Here is an 18,493-nt window from a genome sequence, read left to right on the forward strand (position 1 = left end):
TGCCCCCGTTAAAAGAAGTCCCGGAGAACACCGTCGCACCGGATGCACCCCGCGCCGACTATGCCGAATGTAGCACTGCGCAGGTTTCCGGTGCGAAAGATAACACAGCGCCAGACGCCGTCGCTGTTGACACTCGCGTAGTACAGGTGTCCGCAGCCGAAGCAGCTGATGGTCACTGCCCATGTTCGGGTCCGGAGTCGTGGATCGTGCCCTCTAGCGGCGAGTAAGACGCGCCGTGACTCTTGAAAATTGGGTGACGGACAGTTAATGCCGGGCTCCCAGTAAATGTCGGGATGCTATGCCGTTGCTCTGGAGCTTCTACGTGGCCTTCTTTGTTTTTGCAATGTATCTAATAAGCGCGGAATTCTTGTCGATCAAGTAAGAAATTACGCGCGAACGCTGGATATGTGGACATCCCGTACTGTCCAAGTACACACAGTAAATAAAAGCATAATTTTTTTTCATCCCTTCATGGCAGTACACGCTACAGTGAGGGCAACCAATGCTCGCCACTTTACAGGGCCGAAATCACATTTCTTCGCATTACAAGTCAACCAATAGCAAACACCATTATTTTGCGATGAAACTGTGCCAGGTGAAATTCTACTTTCGCTTTATTTAACTGAGCTGAACTCAAAATACCCATTCTTGAACAGTGAGAAAAAGCACGTTATTGTGACGTCAGTGGTTAAGATCTTGTGACATCACATCAAAGTGTGAAGTCACGTCACGTAGTTCAAGCAATGTTACCAGATTGAGTCTTCGTGTACATGTAGGTGCAAAATCAAACGTTTCTTTAAAAGTTCATCCATTACTCTCGGCCAGGCGCTTCCAAGATCTATACGATGTAACGGTGAGTTATTATTATTATAATTATTGATGATGATGATGATGATGATGATGATGATGATGATGATGATGATGTGCGTCCTTCTGTCATACAAAGCTCCCGCTCAACTACTCTATGCTTATAAATAAGACCGCATATACCTTACACTCGTAATTATGGTTGAATTTACAAACGCACCAGTGCCAGTTTAAGAGTATATATATTTATATATATTTGAGTTTCTTCCCAATTTACTCAAGTACTATTCTTTTTTAGGCTTCTTTCAGGTCATAGTCGATATTTGATTTGGTGTAATGCCGTCAACACCGTCTTTGGTGCTAGTTATGTTGTATGCCTAAAAGCCACACTATCGAGTTTCTCTTTTATCTGCCTTGACAACGTGAATTTTCACTTAATTTTTTGTCCTCGCTGCCAGTGCTTGCTCTGAAGGATCTTGTATTCGTACTCTATTTCTCTTGCGCCAGTTCGTTTTCACCAGTGTCATTCCTTGAACGAGATGGAGATCGACGCACTCATTTTCACATGGCGTCTGCCAATGTTCCTCGTCGAGTTAGGAATTAAGTTATCAAAAAAAAAGAAAGTTCGGCTGCACGTTACACTTTTGTAACACATGAAGGCGAAAGCCTGCTGCACACTTGGCAATGCGCCGTCTCGCATCGCCGCGTTTCTGCATGCGACTTCGCGCGCTCATATAGCGGGGTCAGACTCGCGCCGACGACGTTTCTCGTCAACCTTACGTTGCATCCTCTCCGCAAGGGATTGAAACCTATGCTGTTCTGTGTGTTGTATTGGTGATTTCGATGAATGTATGCACCATTCGCTTCACTTTGCGGAGCGTTGATAGCCTCAGCCTTACGGGGGCATGAGCCATTGAGAAGGTCACGCGTCTTCTTTTTATTATTATTATTATTTTATTTTGTTGCGTTCAAGCGTAATAATAAAGTTCGCTGCCTGCCTGCTCAAGCGTGAGCTTGAGCGCGAGTAAGCCGTGGTTCAGCAAAAGTGAGCGGAGACTCCTTCGGACACAGGTAGCCGGTTCGAGCTCGTTCACTAAGCCGTGCCGAACCGTTCGGTCAGGGCCGGGTCTACTGCTGGGTTTCGTGGTTTCATTTTCTTGTCGACGAGTGGTGGCCGGCATGCGCAGACTCGCGCTACTAGTACTCACTCGCTGTATGCGGTGTGCGCGGCAGTCCCTTTGGTTTTGCGTGCGTCCTTAGTGCGGCACCCTATGCAACCGGAAGGCCTTCATTGACATTGACAAAGTAAAGAAGCCTTCATTGGCAAAGGATGACGCCGTTCGTCGCCTGCTACTGTTGGAACGATGTCTTACGACTCTCACCGATCGCGCATCGCGCGCTGGTGCAACAACACTTCGAAGACGAAACCTTGCGCGTCTTTAAAAATAACCGGTGAACGTACAGCGTACGTCCTGGTCTTAATTTGTGCTAATTAGTGTAGTCACGAAAGTGTCGCCCGTGTCATCCACTTCTGTGCCTTTTCTATGCCTGTGTCATTAGCAGGTCACTAAAACGGGGCCATCTATCTGTTGTGCTGTAATACCACTTCACGCATTAGGGCATGACCGCCAGAACCGCGCGTGCGCCCAAGAAAAAATAAACGAAAGGTACGGGCGGCAGGGACTGAAGGGGGCGCGGGGGCGAGCCGGCACAAAGAAAGAAAACGACACGGGGTAGAGGCGCCGTGCGGCATAACGCAGGTGACTTATTACAGTGAAGCTGTGAGCCGTTCAAATGAACCAGTTCATTTCAGTTAGCTGAGCCGTTCTGAGCCACTGACTGAAGTGAGCCGTTTTTCCCATCTCTGCCGCGAAGCAAGCGAACGAGGAAGGCGCCTGGAGTTAAAAAATCGCGCGCCGGGTAAAGTACGAAGGAACGTGAGCGGGCGTTAAGCGCAGGTCACCTAGAGGAAAGTGAAGGTAACCTTGAGTGAAGGCGGAAAGGACAAGCGAAGCGAAGCGTCGCGGAGGGCGAAGGTAGACAGAGGCATGCTGTGCAAACCTCCTCTGGCAGTTGCTGCAGGTATTGCTTGCCATACAGACGTACTGGGATAACATCGTCCAAGCGCCGTACGCTGTGTGTACGAGGGAAAGCGTGCGACGGTGAGCCGACGATGGCGGCTCAATCTCGCGTGCGCATTGGGGGAAGCGCACCGTATTCCGTCGTGCGAAAGACACCGGGGGCGGGGAGGGAGGCGGTGCGTTGTACTTCGGCCGCGCGCGGTCGCACGGCCTTTTATCTTGAAAGCGATCTGCTTTGGGGGCCCTATCTAGGTGGGCCGACGGCTCGTAGCTTTCCGTGCGCTCTGTTCTCGCCCCTCACTCTGTATTGAAGTGTCAATTCGCTCGCTGCTGCTTCCGCGATTCCTCACGCCAGCGTTTTGGCAGCGAGTGTCCGCGGTCATCGAGTGTGAAGTATTCATGTTAGCCTGACGCAGTTACACCATGCTAGCTTAGTTAGTAAGTGAATGTTTACAAGGGGACGTCCTACTCCGGCGGCTGCTGTGTATTTGCGCGGCAGCGCGAGACCTGTCTTGAATACCATCTGCGATGCGGACAGCGTAGGCGTTTAGGCGCACCGAGGGCCTATAGCGTCGTGTGCGCTATAGAACCCATACGCTTGCACGTCACTCGCGTTCACGAAAACGTTACTGCAAAATTTTTGTACCACTCGACTTAGACGCCGCGTTTCTGTACGTTGTACGCGTGATTCCAATGAATGTGTGCACAGCACGCTTCACTTTGCTAAGTGCTTGTAGCCTCTGCATTACGAGAGGGATGAGCGACTGCATTTTTGCTTGCTTAGAGGTGTATGAGCCATTGCTAATGATGATAGTTTTTGTACCGTTGGACGGGGCGAAACGTTTTTTACAAAGCCACCGGAAGTATTAGCTACTTATGGCTTTTGCCTTAATAGAAAGAGAGAAAAAAGCACCATGTGTACACAAGGTAGCGGTTGGGAAGGTTTGGCTCTTCATAAAGCGATGACATACTCCTCATCGCTGGCGACATCAGCATCTCTGATGGCGGTCGGCCTATCCCGGCGCCGGGAACAAAATTGATGGCCAGAATAGGTGCCTGCTGTGCCTTTGGCCACTGAAATGATGTCGATGCTAACCGCGGGCGACGGGTGCACAGCCGGCTGATCCTGCCATCGACGTGACCTTGACGGACTAGCGAGCGACCGCGCCCCGTGCTACGCCCAGCCAAATTGGCGGCCCCATCCCGCTGCCTGCAGCCTTATGACAGGACAAGTCGCGGGTGAGCCAGTTGTCGCGTGCAGTTCTTCTTCGGATTGCGTCGGCCTCCGTGCGCCTTATCCGCCGCGGAAGTGCACCAGGGCGACGGCAGCGCGAGCGCAGTGCGGAGACAAGCTCGCTCCGCCGGCGGCCGCCAGTAACGACGATGCGTCCAGCATCGGCGGCTGCAGCGATAGCAGCAGGACCGACGAGTCGTCGAGGCTCGAACCGCACCCCGGAGCCACTGGCCACCTGCCGAGCAGCAGCGAAGCCTCCGTGAGGAGCCTCGAGGACGACAGCGCCTTCACCAACGCGGACAACTCTTCTTTGGTTTTCGTGCCTGCGTCGAAATCCAGCGACCGCCATCAGAATTCCACCGACCTGCCCTGTAAGTCAGGAGCTTCTGCTGAACCCCGTTCTATGAGGAATAGCAGCAGCAGCGGCGGCGAAGAGCTGCTGAGTGAGGGACCCGCCGCGCCGTTGGAGGCGAATGCGTCGTCGACGGCGCCGTTTCCTGCGACGTGCATAGTTCCGTTTCCCGATCCACCGGCGCCCGTGCCGATCCAGGGGCAGCTCGAGTTGCTGCTGCGCAATCCCGACAACACCGACACTCCCCGCTCCAGCGAAATGGACTCCCAGTCGCTGTCGGCCGTGCAGGGATACGGCGGCAGCGAGGCGAACAGCGGCGCCCTCGGCTACCACAACGCGTCGACACTTTCCTCCGCCCCCAGATCGCAGCTGGACTCGTCCATCGCTTCCACGTCGACCGGCGCGGGCAGGAGGATCCACCTGACTGGACCCGAGCGCTACGAGGAAGAGCCCAGCGCGTCGAGCGCGTTCAGCAACGACCGCTCTCCAGCGGCGAGCGGCAGCTCTTCGCCGGGGCTGCAGGCGTCTACGTCCCGGAGGATCACGTGGGGCAAGGCCAAGAGCTATCCGGGCAGCGAGACGGTGTCCGAACTCGAAGACGAGCACTCCGCCGACTTCGCGTCGCAGCTCAGAGCCTTCCGGAAAAAACAGGCCGCCATGACGCGCGTTCCCGTCAGGCCAGTTCGCAGGGCGTCTCCACAGTTCGCACCGCCGCCGCAGCAGTACAGGAACCAGCGAGCCAGGATGGTCAGGGGTGCGAAGCGGCCCACCTCGAGGTCGCGCTTCGACAGAGATAGAGATTGGGACAGAGACAGGGACAGAAACAGGGACAGAGACGAGTAGACTGCGGGTTGCGCGCCGAGAGCATACGTTTCGTTTACGCCACAATTCTATTATAGTACAATAAATGTACAGGATTTTATCCGCCTTCGCTTGGAACGCATATAAAAGGTAGGAACACAAAACCTGCTCTTCGGTAGCTTGACGATGCTCCTATCCCGAATTACAAAGCCGTAGTACTGACAGCACACATGGCTTCGTTGTTTAGACCGAAATTACAGAAAACGGCAAAAGTCGGAAGCTGCAAGCGGATCAGCGAGCCGTAAAATAATGCGGCGAGAGAACGTAACATAAAGTTTTGTTAAGTCGGGAATGGTTTATCGTTAAGACAAACTTCTTTGAGCCCCGTGCAAATGCGCGTGCGCACGGAAATCTCTGAAATTAACATGCGCGATGGATCCAACACCTTCGCGGGCGTGTATAAGCGTTACCGAGTTCCCTGTTTATATACCATACCGTGTGTCCCAGTTAACGTTAGCCAAGCTGTTCAAAGAAAATAAGTATTCAAAAAAATCTGGGCAGCCCTTCCACTCTGGCGAAGATGGAATACCGGCGAAGCTGTGTATCGTGAGAGTTGTATATGATTATTGCACACGTGGCGCCGAACGGATTCTTCACGGACTCTCGGCGGAACCTCGCCCTATAGCACCCGGGAACTGTTCCAACGGCGTGGCGACCCGCCGTTGACGCACCTCGCGCTTGCGCTTAGCTTCGGTGGCACGCTCGTCGTCCGTGGCGTTGGCCCGCCGTCGCCGTTCCCATTGCCGCCACAGCTCACGTGCGTCACGTATTTGGTCAACGGTATCGTCGTCGTCGACTATACGGATTTCAAACCACTGGACGTAACGCAGCTGGCTGTACTACGTTCGGCGGCGTAATCTCTTTCGCGAAGTTTGCGCGCCCATTCGCGCTTCTGGGCAAATCGCCGTTCTTGCGTTCCCGCTCTCCTTCCTGGGAACGAACGGCACGCGGCCGAGCCATCATGAAAACAAAGGGCAACTGAGAAGAGCTCTGGCGCGATCTCCACGTCACGGAACGCACGAAACACACGATTGGTTGGCGATACGACTATTCTATAGTAGGGCCGCGTCAATCACGGCGCGTACTCGACGGAACGGACGCAGGTGGCGTCTGACGTGAGCGCCAGAGCAGAAAGCTCGAGCTCTGTGTCGACACACGGGCATGATCCCGGGGGAACTTGGCCTCAACAGCTTCGCTGTAAAAATCCCGGCGCGCACGACACGATTACAAGACTTACGGTGTTCGGTCATCAGAGATCTCAAGACCGAACACCATCGACCTAAAATACGATCTTGCACCATGTTTCTTCTTACAGCGAAGCTGTATGTGGGTAGGTCCTGGAAAAAATTGCGTGCGTCTATCGAAGCGTGTTGAACTAGAACTCTTCTCATATGATATCTTTCCGTCTCCGACGCGCCCGGCGTCGAGCGACACTCGCCCGCGTGCCGACAACGTCGGACTATAAACGCTAAAGACGCTAAAGTTGTGGTTATGGTCCGACGTGATGTGTGCGCCTCTTTACTGTGACGTCAACATCGCCTAGCGCAATTGCGTTCTGGCTGCGCTAAGGGCAGGACGCGCATCGTTCGCTTCGAAAAAGAAGAACGTTCCCTCGTGGAGTAGCAACGAGAACAGAAGCCAAGAGCGTGGAATCTCGTGCCGGCGGTGTCGCGATTTACGCGAAGAATGACAACGTGGGCGTCACAGCCTACATACTGCCGGTCGTGAGCGAAGCCAACGTCTCCGCTGGTGCCGACGTTTGTTGCGTCCGCACGGAAATTGGCACCGTGGTATCGACCGTCTACATCCCTCCGGCAACGTCCAAGAGTGACATCGAAATGCTCCTGACGCTACATCCATCGTCGTTGTAGGAGATTTCAACGTGGACCTCACCAGACCCAATGGAAAGTGGTTAATCCTTCATGTTGGAAAGTTTTGTAGCAAGGTATTACAATGAAGTGAATGGGCCGACCACGCGTCACCGGTAGTGTATCGATATGACATTCGGCAAGAACGTGGCTAGTGTGCAAGTGCAACGGATTGCAGCTGTATAATATCGCATTGACTGGAAAACAGTGCTCACCATGGTGACGAAGTAAGAGAGATAAAAGACGAGAACAACATCGAAGTTACGTGCATGTGTCTTTATTCAATCAATATAGTTATCACACAGTACAGCTTCGCTGGTCATCTTTCTTCACCGAGTGGAAGGGCACTCAGTTTTTTTTTTTATTTTAACAGCTTGGCTAGCCTTTGCTGCGAGACCCTATATAAAGCTTCTGAGCGCCCCAACCTGTGGCGCGCCAGGCCGCACTCACCTTCCCCTTTTGACGACGGGCGCCATGGGTCTCCGCTCCGGGTCAACCTCGTCGAAGAGCCGCATGAGAAGCTCAGTGTTCTTGACTCGCACCACCCGCTCTGGAGACCGGGGCCTACGCTCTCCGGACCCTTCGGGGGGAGTCAGAGGACGGACCGCTGCGTAAAAGTCGGAATATCCCGCTCACAACAGTATCTCTGCAACTTCAGACCTGTATATGAAAAGGAAGACAAAGAACCTACTTAAATGCGGCAAAGGCGACTTCTTATACTGGACTTAGCTGGTTAACGACACCCGAAAGCTCTGGGACGTGCCCTAGTTACCCGGCTTCTGCTCAGCGCGATTACGTAGCATTACCGGCCGTAGCATTACGTGCTACGGTTGTGCCCGGTGCACGCTACGGTGCACCATAATCGCAAAAGGCATTACGGCACGGAAAACATTTTTTTTTCGGTGCCCTAATACGACAGTTGAAATCTTCTGTTTTTAAGGGTGTTCTTCACGTGAAACCACTTCAGCTTTTTTACAGCATCTCTGTTTTGTTTTACGTCTGTCACCCGCTTCCCGGAGAGAGAGAGAATAAAACTTTATTCAATGTAAACAAAATAAGGCACGATGGTTGGAGCCCCTATTCCAGGGCCCCACTGGCACGAGCGGCTCGCTGGGCTTGGTCCAGAAGAGCCAACTGGCTCTCCCGACCCTCGTCCGCAAGCCATGCCTCCCACTGCCTATTCCTCATTAGTGGATGTTGGTGTAATACGGGACTGTCTATGTGCGGAGGCCTCCTGGGTCACTCCCATGTGATGTGTTTTAGTGTGGGTGTGTCTGTGTACCACGGGCACTCGTCACTGAACCTCGTGGGGTGTGTTCTGTGTAGGTGGTGCAGGTTGGGGTATGTATTCGTCTGAATACGACGCCAGTCCCTCTCCTGTTGGCTGTTTAAATCGGAGTGAGGATGTCCAAAACGTCTCCGCTCCTGCCTTTGCTGTAGGAGGATGTCACGAGAATTCAGCGGAAGGTCGTCGCTAGGCCATGCCGTTGCTCGGACGTTTAATCCTCGAGCAATACGGTCTGCCCTCGCGTTTCCTGCCAGTCGCTCGTGTGCCGGACACCATACGATAGTGTGGTGCCCCTCTAGTTCAGTGCCTAAAATTTTGATTGTTGATTTGGGTGCCATTCCATGTAAAAACAGGCGGCAAGCCGCTTGTGAGTCGGATATGACAGCCGAATTGGTTTGGCGCTCGGCGTCCTGAATGGCCAAGGCGATGGCTGCAGCCTCTGCCACGCATGCCGAGGTGGTTTTGAAGGATGCCGTTGTTATGTTGTTGTTGCATGTAGAGACTATGGTGAAAGTGTCTGAGCTGGCTCGACTGGCATCCGTATAATACACCCCTGGTCCCATGCCAAAACGTTTGTGAAGGGTCTTTACCCTTGCTCTGCGTCGTCCGGGATGGTACTTGGGGCCACCGCGATGTGCGATCGAACATTGCGGTTTATCTGTGCCGTTTCCTTTCCGCAATACTGGGGTCTCAGGGGAAAGCCTAACCTCGTCAATACTTCCCCGCCCTGAGGTGAAGAACAAAGTCGTTCTTTCTGGGCATATAACGTCGCGACTGCGTACTCGTCAAAAGTATTATGCAGACCCAGTCCCTCGAACCTCTCTGTGCTAGCGCATTCGGGAAGACCAAGGGCGGCTTTGAAGGCTTTTTTTATTATTGTGTTTGGCTGTATAATATCTTGGTTTGTCAAGGCCTGATACGGAAGGGCGTATGTGATTCGGCTAATTACGCATGCGTAAACCAGGCTGATGGTCTCTCCCTCACTTAGGCCGTCTCTGCTCCTTGCCACTCTCCGTATCATTCTGGCCACGTTTCCTGTGACCGCCTTTAGTTTTTGAAGAGTGTGAGATGTTCCAGCGTTCTGCTGTATCCACATCCCCAATATTCTGAGTGTCTCCACTTCACGAATTGGCGCCCCGTCGAGAGTCAGAGTGAGCGCCACCCAGTCCTTCTTTCTTGCATGTTTCGCGCGCACCCGAATGAATTCCGATTTTTCGGGTACGCATGCCATGTCCGCCGCCCTCGCGTATTCTACGACTGCGTCTATGGCCTTTTGAAGAGTTTCTTGCTTGTCCCCGTAGGACCCCTGGTGAGCCCAGAACGTGATGTCATCGGCATATATCGCACAACCGAGATTCGGGTTTTTATCTAGCTCCAGGGCTAGCTTTCTCATCCGTACATTAAATAGCAGTGGAGTGAGTATAGCTCCCTGAGGGGTACCTCTGTCGGGACAGTTGAAGGTGTCGGACCTCGTGGAGCCTAATCCGATCCTGTAAACCCTCTTGTTGGGTGCGTGGATTTTCGCTGTGGAAGCTTCGTTATACAGTACGCGGCCTGCGCTGGAGGCATCATCACAGAAATTGCTTCGTCAGCGTCTAAATGACTGAGCGCCTCACTTTCAGATCTTTTAAGTTAACCTAGTGAACTTTCAATGCCTGTTTAGTTCATGGATTAATCGATGTGCCTGCTCCATTCGATTCTTGGCAAGCCTGCCTTAGTGGGTATGCGCCACAGCTAAAGGTCTTCATCATCATTACCACCGCCACCACCATATCAGCACGCAGAGTAAGTGCCGTGTAGGTTTAGCTTCCAACTATGATAACAAAAGCAAAGCATTCGGCCCGCCCAACTTCGTTCACCCGATCTACCAGTCGGACACGGTGCCGCCATAGCCCGGGGCCGTGGAACAGGCGCGACGAATTTGAAATCCATGAGTATAGTCGCTCCAACGCTTCTTTTTTTCTTCCAGCTCGGCCCGCGGCAAGCGGATACTGTATTCATGGCGTCTCCCCGCCTCTGTGGCAATGTGCGAGCCTGTAAGGCAAGTCCTCTTCCCCGCGCCTTTCCAGAAGACCGAGCTTGTGCCTGTAGATCCCGACAAGTACCACGGGCTACGCGAAGCTGCGCTCGCACATTACAGCCCCGGTTGCAGCCCCGAATGTCACCACGCACCCCTAGAAACAGCCGCAGCTCGGCGTCAGCGATTACCTTCATTCGACAGGGACCCCGAGAAGGCGTCGCCGTCTCTCTTCGGTCGGAAACTCCAACGTTACTCGAGACCACGGAACCTGAGGCGTCCAGGTTCCAGCTGCCTCAGCGCAATAAAAAGGCCGTTCTCAATCCTCAATATAAAATTTATTGCGCGATGTCACGAAATCGTGTTGTGACCCGGAGTACCAACGCAGCAGATTCAGTAGGTATATAACTTCCCAAAACCATGAGGCAAGCACCGACATCGTAGCCGAGTGTTTAGGACACTTGGCCCGTGTCGGCACATCCGTGGTTTCTAACCGCGGGTGGAAATTGTGGTATCGCGACCCAGGTTGGCCTGTGGCATCAGGTCAGGGCCGGAACCCGGCTCCGCACCCCAGAGAGCCACCATTTGGGTGCGGCGGATGCTTTCAATAGCCGCGGTGGATAAGCTTAGCGTAGCTGTGGGGCTCGACCCCCATGGCCCCATGGATAAAGGCTATTGGAAAGTGAGGGTTCGCCACAATTTTTCTTTTTTTTTTCTTTGATAACTCTTGTAGGGGTGATTGGGTTTGACAAACTGTCATTAAAATATTTCTGTTGGCATAATAAAAATATATAGTTTCTGTTTCAACAGCTTCTATTCCTCGAACAACAAAGATGACGACGACATCACTGACAACACCAACAACAAGAACAATCCTTGGACAATCCCCCATAGTGGGTATGCGCCATTGTTTGGGAGACGAGACGAGACGAGACAATCCTCACAGGACGGTTCGAAATCCACGGCCAGGCTTCCAAGCCTCTTGTCTTCCAAGCCACACTTCAACTGATTGTAGTGATTGGTTTCTTATATAGGTGTGTTTTTTTTTTCGGAGACCGTGAATGACAGCCTCCGGTCCGGGCCAGGGCTCGCCCTGCTCGGCTAGTCGTCCCACTAAGTCGTTGCCGCTGGAGTGTTTTCTTCGCAACCGAGTCAACTCCTTGCCCATGGCGTTCGTTGCCACATATGGTGGATTCATTCGGTTGACCGCATCAGAAGTCTTCCAGGAGGAGCTGCGCGGTATAACCGAACACTTCATTGACATCTTGGAGGTGAGGCGTTTTGGTAAGAATGACATTCTGTGTAACTACATCTGATGTTCAGTGCCTCGATGATTTGCTTATCTGCACGAGATTCGCTAAAGCTGCGGTTCGTGCTTTCGTGCCTCGACGTCTCGCATGCGTGAAGGGCATTGTTCGAGTGTGTCCACCGATATCACCCCTGAGGCCTTCTTGAATATGCTCTCTCCGACTGGTGTTGTTTCGGTTCACCGATGCAATATGTCAGTAGGTGATGACTGAGTTACAATTGAGAGCGTTATCGTTTCCTTCGCCTGTTTAACACGCCCGTCTGAAATGAAGGCTTGGCCGTATTTGTTCGTGCTTGGAGGCCTTGACTTCTAAAACATTTCAGTGCCGAAACTGCTGGAAATTTGGGCACACTGCTAATGCCTGCAGATCTTCAGTGTGATGCTGTAATTGTGGCGGCTCTCATTCCACCAAAGCCTGCGATGTAGATACTCCGAGGTGTTGCTTATGCGATGGTTCTCATGGTGCTACGGATGCTACCTGACTCGCGCGAGGCCATTAAATGCGGGTGCTTGAGATCGCGGAGAAATATTATTGTTTACGCGCGGAAGCAATGGCAGCAATTAAGAAGCGTGAAGTTGCTTACGCAGCCGCTTCATCCCAACAGTCAACATCACTAGAAGGACAGTTTCGGCCGCAGTAGCAGCAGCTATTGACAAGGCAATGCTATTAGTTATTGAGCGACTATTTAAAACCTTTGCCGAATTTGTAACTGAGATCATGAGTGCAAAATTCAACTTCCTCCTCCAATCGCACCTTGCTGCTGCAACCCCCACGCTTTCAGCTAGTATTACTGCGCAACATTCAACCGAAACAAACTTTGATAGTCAGGCAGAAGTTGCGTCTCATACCTCCGTCTGTTCTCCGCTATCAGTATCTGCTGGACGTAGTCATTCATTTGGGCACATGAGGCTTGGGACCATCAGCAGTCTATGTAATATATCCCCACTTTCGTGCACTGATTCTCTTTATTCTAGGCCGAAAAATGGAAAAACAGTGATCATCACGAGCAGGACGCGTTGAGTTCTACTGTTGAGTCATCCATTTTAGGATCGCCATAGCTTCATTAAAAGTCCTTCAATGAAATTGCCGCTCTGTATCATCCAGTTATTTTGACCTTCTTTATCTAGTACACAAACAAATTCCAGAGGTTATATTACGTCGAGAATCATGGCTTTAGTCTTGCTAAAGATTTACTATTAATTATTTTCGAACATTTCCTTTAAATCGCCCAGGTAGAGGCGGTGGGCTGCTAGCATTAATCACATCCAAGATGTACCATAAGGTAACTGTCACTTTTCAGTAAGTGTCTAGACTGCGAAATTTTAGGATTAGATTTCTTACAACGTGGTTGTGCTGCGTTTACAGTGGCTAATGCATATTTCGTGCACGGAGTCGAGGGCGGTAATCACTTGGACACGCTGTGCCGAAAATGTTCTAATGAAATGCTCCCGGCAGGAGTTTTTTAATTCGCATCATAATTCTCGGGGACTTAAAGCGGATGCTTGTGGAATTGGAGGCATCACAACAATTTTCAATGTCATAATTCAGGTTGAATTATTTTCTACGTGGGTGGTCCTCTTCTTCATTGGATTTCACTTTCTCTTCTGCTCATATGTCCATTTCACCTTGGGACACCTTTGATAATAAAACAAGTAGCGATCACTTAATCATTACTTTTGAAATTTTGCTTTCACGTCAGGCTCCTATTGTATGACAAATACGACTCATTAATTATAAAACTTATAAATCTGCTATAAATGCAGGTTCATCAGTGCTGATCGCTTGTGATGGGCAACGGAGAGCTGACACTGTGGTATCGCTTTTGAATTCTGCTGTTCAGCTCGGTGAGTTCGCGGTTATGTCTGGAAATTCGCCGTCAATCTCATCTTGGTGGAATGAAGCTTGCACACGGGAATATAGATGAATAAAAGTAGCCTGGAAAGTCTCCAATATAATCATTCAACTAAAAATTGGATGGACAATCAATTCTATGCAGTTGTGTTTAAAAGAACTGTGGCGATAGTTAAAGACGAACAAAAAAATGCGCTACATTAAACTTTGTCGAAGCCAGAAAGAAGCACGCTTTTCTTCATAGTGTCGCAGACCAAGGAGGTTTAAAGGTTGGGCATCTGAGTTTGTAAAAGTTTCCATGTCAGCATTATACAATGTAATCTTAACTACATATCAATCAGCTCCTGGGCCCGACGGTATCACAACTCCTTTGAATAAATAATTGCTTAACTCTTTCCCAAATGAACTCTTGAACATAGTTAACTGTAACCTGCAATATACATGGACCTTGACTTCTTAGAAAATTGGAAAATCTTGGTATTACTTAACAATCAAAACCTCGCATTTATACTGGACAACATCCGACCAATTGCCCTTACTTCGAATCTAGTCAAAATTGTAGAAAAAGTAATCCATGTCCGCCTCAATGACTTCACTTCTTCTCCGGGCATTCTGAGCTAGAGACAAATAGGATATTGGCTTCAGTGTGCCATATGGTCAGCTCACGTTAATTTAGAAAGCCGCATTCGACTAGCCGGACTATCGGGAGATGTATCAGCATTGGTAACTTTATATATTTCCGAAGCATATGGCAGTTTCGAACATGGAACTGTAATGTTTAGATTAGTAAGATGTGCTATTCCAGACTATTTAGTGGGACCTTGAATTTAGGTACTTTCGGGTAGAGAATTATTTTTTGTCATGGATGGGGTGACATCGAGTACCTTTTAAACAGGAGAGAGGCGTACCACAGTGAACAGTTCTTTCACCATTTTTGTATAATATTTTGTTATCTTCTGTCCCAGTTCATCAATATTTTCGACTCTATCTCTATGCTGATGAAATTGCATTTTTCTCCTCATCACGGGATATCAATAAATTATACCAAATTTTGCAATCATATTTGTCTGAGCTAGAGTCCTGGCTGGATGGACTGTCTTTTTCGCGTAACGTCAAGAAATGCTTGTTACTTGTGTTTCCATTGTGAAATCTTGTATTTATTTCTATTCATTACCGAAATGAACCGGTACCGCAAGTTGCTTCCTTGAAGTACTTAGGGATAAGTTATGATGGTAAGCTAAACTGGGAGCAACAAATCGAATCAAGTCGTAGAAAATGGGCACGTGCAATGGCATTGTTGCGCCGGTTCAGTAATAAAAACACAGGGCTGCGTAGAGCTGCGTTGCTTATGATTTATAAACATTACGTTCACCCTATTCTCGAATTTGGCTGTGCTCTTTTTATATGATGTGCGGCATACAAACTACGACCTTTAATAGAATAGCAAGCGCTACGCCTCTGCCTTGGGCTGCCATGTTTCGTGGCTAAGAATGTACGTTATTTGGAGTCTGGAATTATTCTGTTTGAATCCAGACTTAAGGAACTTACTATCCTGACTTTCCTGAAGCTTTATGATCCATCCCTTTTCCATTTGCCACCCGTTTTCATCAATTCTCCCGAATAATTTTCCTAACGGGTTGGCAGCGTTACCAACAGCTACAAGTTCTTTTTCTTCAGGGGCTGTTGTCGGAGCCAAACCTGATTTCTCCAAAATCAAATTTCTTCCAGGTAAAACTGATCTTTGATGATATTTGTCCAAAACACGCAAAACTTTTTTCCGGCGCGCATATTTGAAGGACTTCTTCAAGATCATCTTAATTAATTTCTGTGTCACTCAATATGTTTAACGGACGCATCACAAAATTTAGAGAAAGCCGGTGTTGTCATCTTTTTTTATTCAGCTTAACTGGTCTTTTGCTCTCTGTCTCGCCGATTACACTCCAATATTCCTTGCTGAATTCCAGGTGATTATTCTGGCCATCCGAAAATTGGGTCCACAGGTATCTAAGATAATAGTGGTTAATAGTATATTTTCGACTCTTGTCCCAGATAATTTGTCTGAAGTCCACTTTGTCTTGGTCTCCGGAAATAGGGGAATCTTTTTAAATCAATCAGCCGACTCGCTCGCATCGTCATCGCTAAATGGTACGGTCTCAAATGTTCTTCCTGATTTCTCTTTTATAACAGGAGCCAGATTCAAACACCTTTTATTCTTGACTTGTGATGAATAATCCATACTTAATGCACATAATCTTCAACAGCTAAAATTTCAGTGGACCACGAGCAAATGCCTTTCGCGCCAATGCGAGGTGACGTTAACAAGTTTCCGCTGTCGAGATCCCGGCCTAAATTTTTACCATCATAGATCTGGTCTATTCATAAACTAACCCCTCTTCTTTTTGTAATGAACCAGAAACTGTTGACTTGTCTTCCGTTCTTGCCGCTCCTTCTCCTCCTTTCGCAAGATGTCCCCCATTTTTCAAACTAGATGACTAGGTTTAGCATTCACAACACCAAACATGTTGTCTTTTGGTGCCTGTGAATTAGGCACAAGCCATGGTTCGATGATTAGTGCTCTGCACAAGTTCATTAAAACATCCGGAAGGTTACGTTGCTAGGGTACCAACCGTGGGACATTCCATTTTATTGCCATTATTTTTCCTTAGCTTCTCAGTTTGATTTCTTTCTTTCCTATTTTTTATATATATAGGTACTCCTAAATTCGGTGTTATCAGCTAATTGCCAAATGATTCGTACTAAATGTTTCCCTTTAGCCCTTTTGGTATATATTCTTGGGGGTTCATTACATTCTATACAGTGGGGCCAGTGTATGAGCCAGTGTATTTTCATAACTAAGAAATTGAGAACGGCAAGCGCACGTGCAATGGAATATTTCAAGCAGTTTTTAGTCGTTCCTACTGGCAACGCTGTATGCTTGTTAAGGTGAACACATGGCTAATATCTTTGATCCTCAAGGCATCAGTGCACGCAAGACATCGTCTTCCCTCATTTACAACTCAGCCAGCAGTGTATAATGCCCTTCACGTCCGTTAGGCTGATTCCATGAAAGTAGTTTTGAAAACACTTCCATGGAGTCATAGGCTTGCCGTCATTCCTTATTTACACCGTGTTTTCCATAACGATATGAAAATTACAGCCAAGGCAGGAGTGAGGGTGGTGTGCAATGCCCCTTATAAATTTAGCGGGTTCTTCAAATCAGTCAACAGGGTGGATACCCCCGCGCGCAAAAGTTGCGATAGGAATCATGTTCGCGGCTTCATTGACTGTACAACGCATGTCGTCTGTAAAATGCCGCTCGATTGTAAACGTTGCTATATTGGGCAAACGGGGAGGTGCATTAATGATGGTCTGCACGAGCAAGCCGCTTAACTAAAAGGAAACCCGTACAGCCGTCTGGCTGCCCCCTGTGACACGTGTTGTTGCACCCCCATCTTCAAGAAGTGCGAAAACATTGGCAGATGTAGTGAAAAGCGCGCTCGAAAAATCATTGAAGCATTTTGTATATTCACAGGTGACGACGCGTGCGTCAGTTCTGCGTCCCTCACGCTCTCAACAAAAAAGCTGGATTATCTCCATGGCTGACCCTTATCCTTCTTATACATCTTTTTCTTTTCTGTATGTCACATTCAATGGTGTCCTTATATGCTGCTTCTGCAAATAAAACATTTGGTTGCTAGTCAGCGCTCTGTCCTGTGCTCTTTACTCGCTCATCTTGTGTGGCACTCGCCCTGCTTTTAATCTGAACATTTATAAGCCGCAAATAACTTATTCAGATTAGATTGACGAAATTGAAGCGGCAGCTATAAACGCCGGAAGAGCTGGCACAAAAAGGCCTGGCTCCCTCACAGTTAGTGTAAGGTCACAACAGAAAAGGTGAGTCCTATCATGAATAGTATCCAAAATATTTAAATGAGCACTATTGAATTCAGCTAATATAAATGATAGCGATTTGCGTCAGCTTGAAGCAGTGGTTTTCAAACAGGTTGCCAGGTACTGCTTGTCCCGCTAGGTGGAAATTTGGTAAACATGAGTACAACACAATCTACATTACATCTAAATTTACAGGTTTTTTGCCGTAAAGTAATTACTTCTGATGCAATTTACATCTCATTCGCGCTCTGTGTGACGGCTAATAAACGAGAGGTGACGTGCCTTCCACACTAGGAGACGCCGTAAGGCGCCCATCCCGGTTTTGCGCGCATTAATATGACAAGAGAAGATGGCTATTGGACCATGAAAATTTGGTCACATGCGCTCGTGATTTCCTCAATTTCACAAATATAGGTTGTGTAAACGCTAGCTTGTTGATCAGGCAACTAGTTCTGGTGCAACGAAGAAATTAAATGAGCCTTCCGCTTTCCAAGGCAAAACCGCATAACGTTGCAATGGATGTGGTGCGCGCTTGACATAGGCGAGGTGGATTTCTGTTGGTTCTTTTCCTCGACATTTGTTGCATTACGTGGCGAAGTAGTGACGGTGAGGAAACAGGTACACATTCATAAAGTGCGAATAAATAGTAACGTAGAGAGCACCTGCTTAAATGAAGAAAGAAAGCAGCGATAAATGTGATGCACAAAAGAAAAGAAGTCGGCTGGACAGAGCTGGCCCACTAGTAGGGCTGTGTCAAAGCCAGAATATCCCACTCACAACTCTGTCTCTGCAAATTCAAACTTGAATATAAAAAAGGAAGACAGAGAACCTACTTCAATGCAGAAAAGGCGACTTTGTATACTGGACTTAAATAATTATTGACACCAAGAAAGCACTGGGACGCTGGCAAGTTGCCCGGCTACTGCTCAAGGG

General features: G+C 49.0%; 1 protein-coding gene and 1 long non-coding RNA gene across 2 annotated transcripts in view; one reads left to right on the forward strand and one right to left on the reverse strand.

Annotated features, from left to right (window-relative positions):
* Nucleotides 1–18,493, reverse strand: part of LOC135910747 (uncharacterized) — an 89,396-nt gene that overhangs the window by 17,009 nt on the left and 53,894 nt on the right. The window contains exon 3 of the mRNA XM_065442823.2: nucleotides 7,654–7,810. Within this exon, the coding sequence (XP_065298895.1) occupies nucleotides 7,654–7,810 (157 nt within the window). The remainder of the gene's footprint in view (nucleotides 1–7,653; nucleotides 7,811–18,493) is intronic.
* Nucleotides 11,467–17,370, forward strand: LOC135910720 (uncharacterized). The gene is made up of 3 exons (XR_010567117.2): nucleotides 11,467–11,779; nucleotides 13,582–13,662; nucleotides 17,202–17,370. It is a non-coding gene; the product is annotated as an uncharacterized lncRNA (long non-coding RNA).

The sequence above is a fragment of the Dermacentor albipictus genome, chromosome 2 (genome assembly GCF_038994185.2).
Source record: "Dermacentor albipictus isolate Rhodes 1998 colony chromosome 2, USDA_Dalb.pri_finalv2, whole genome shotgun sequence".
Lineage (NCBI taxonomy): Eukaryota > Metazoa > Arthropoda > Arachnida > Ixodida > Ixodidae > Dermacentor > Dermacentor albipictus.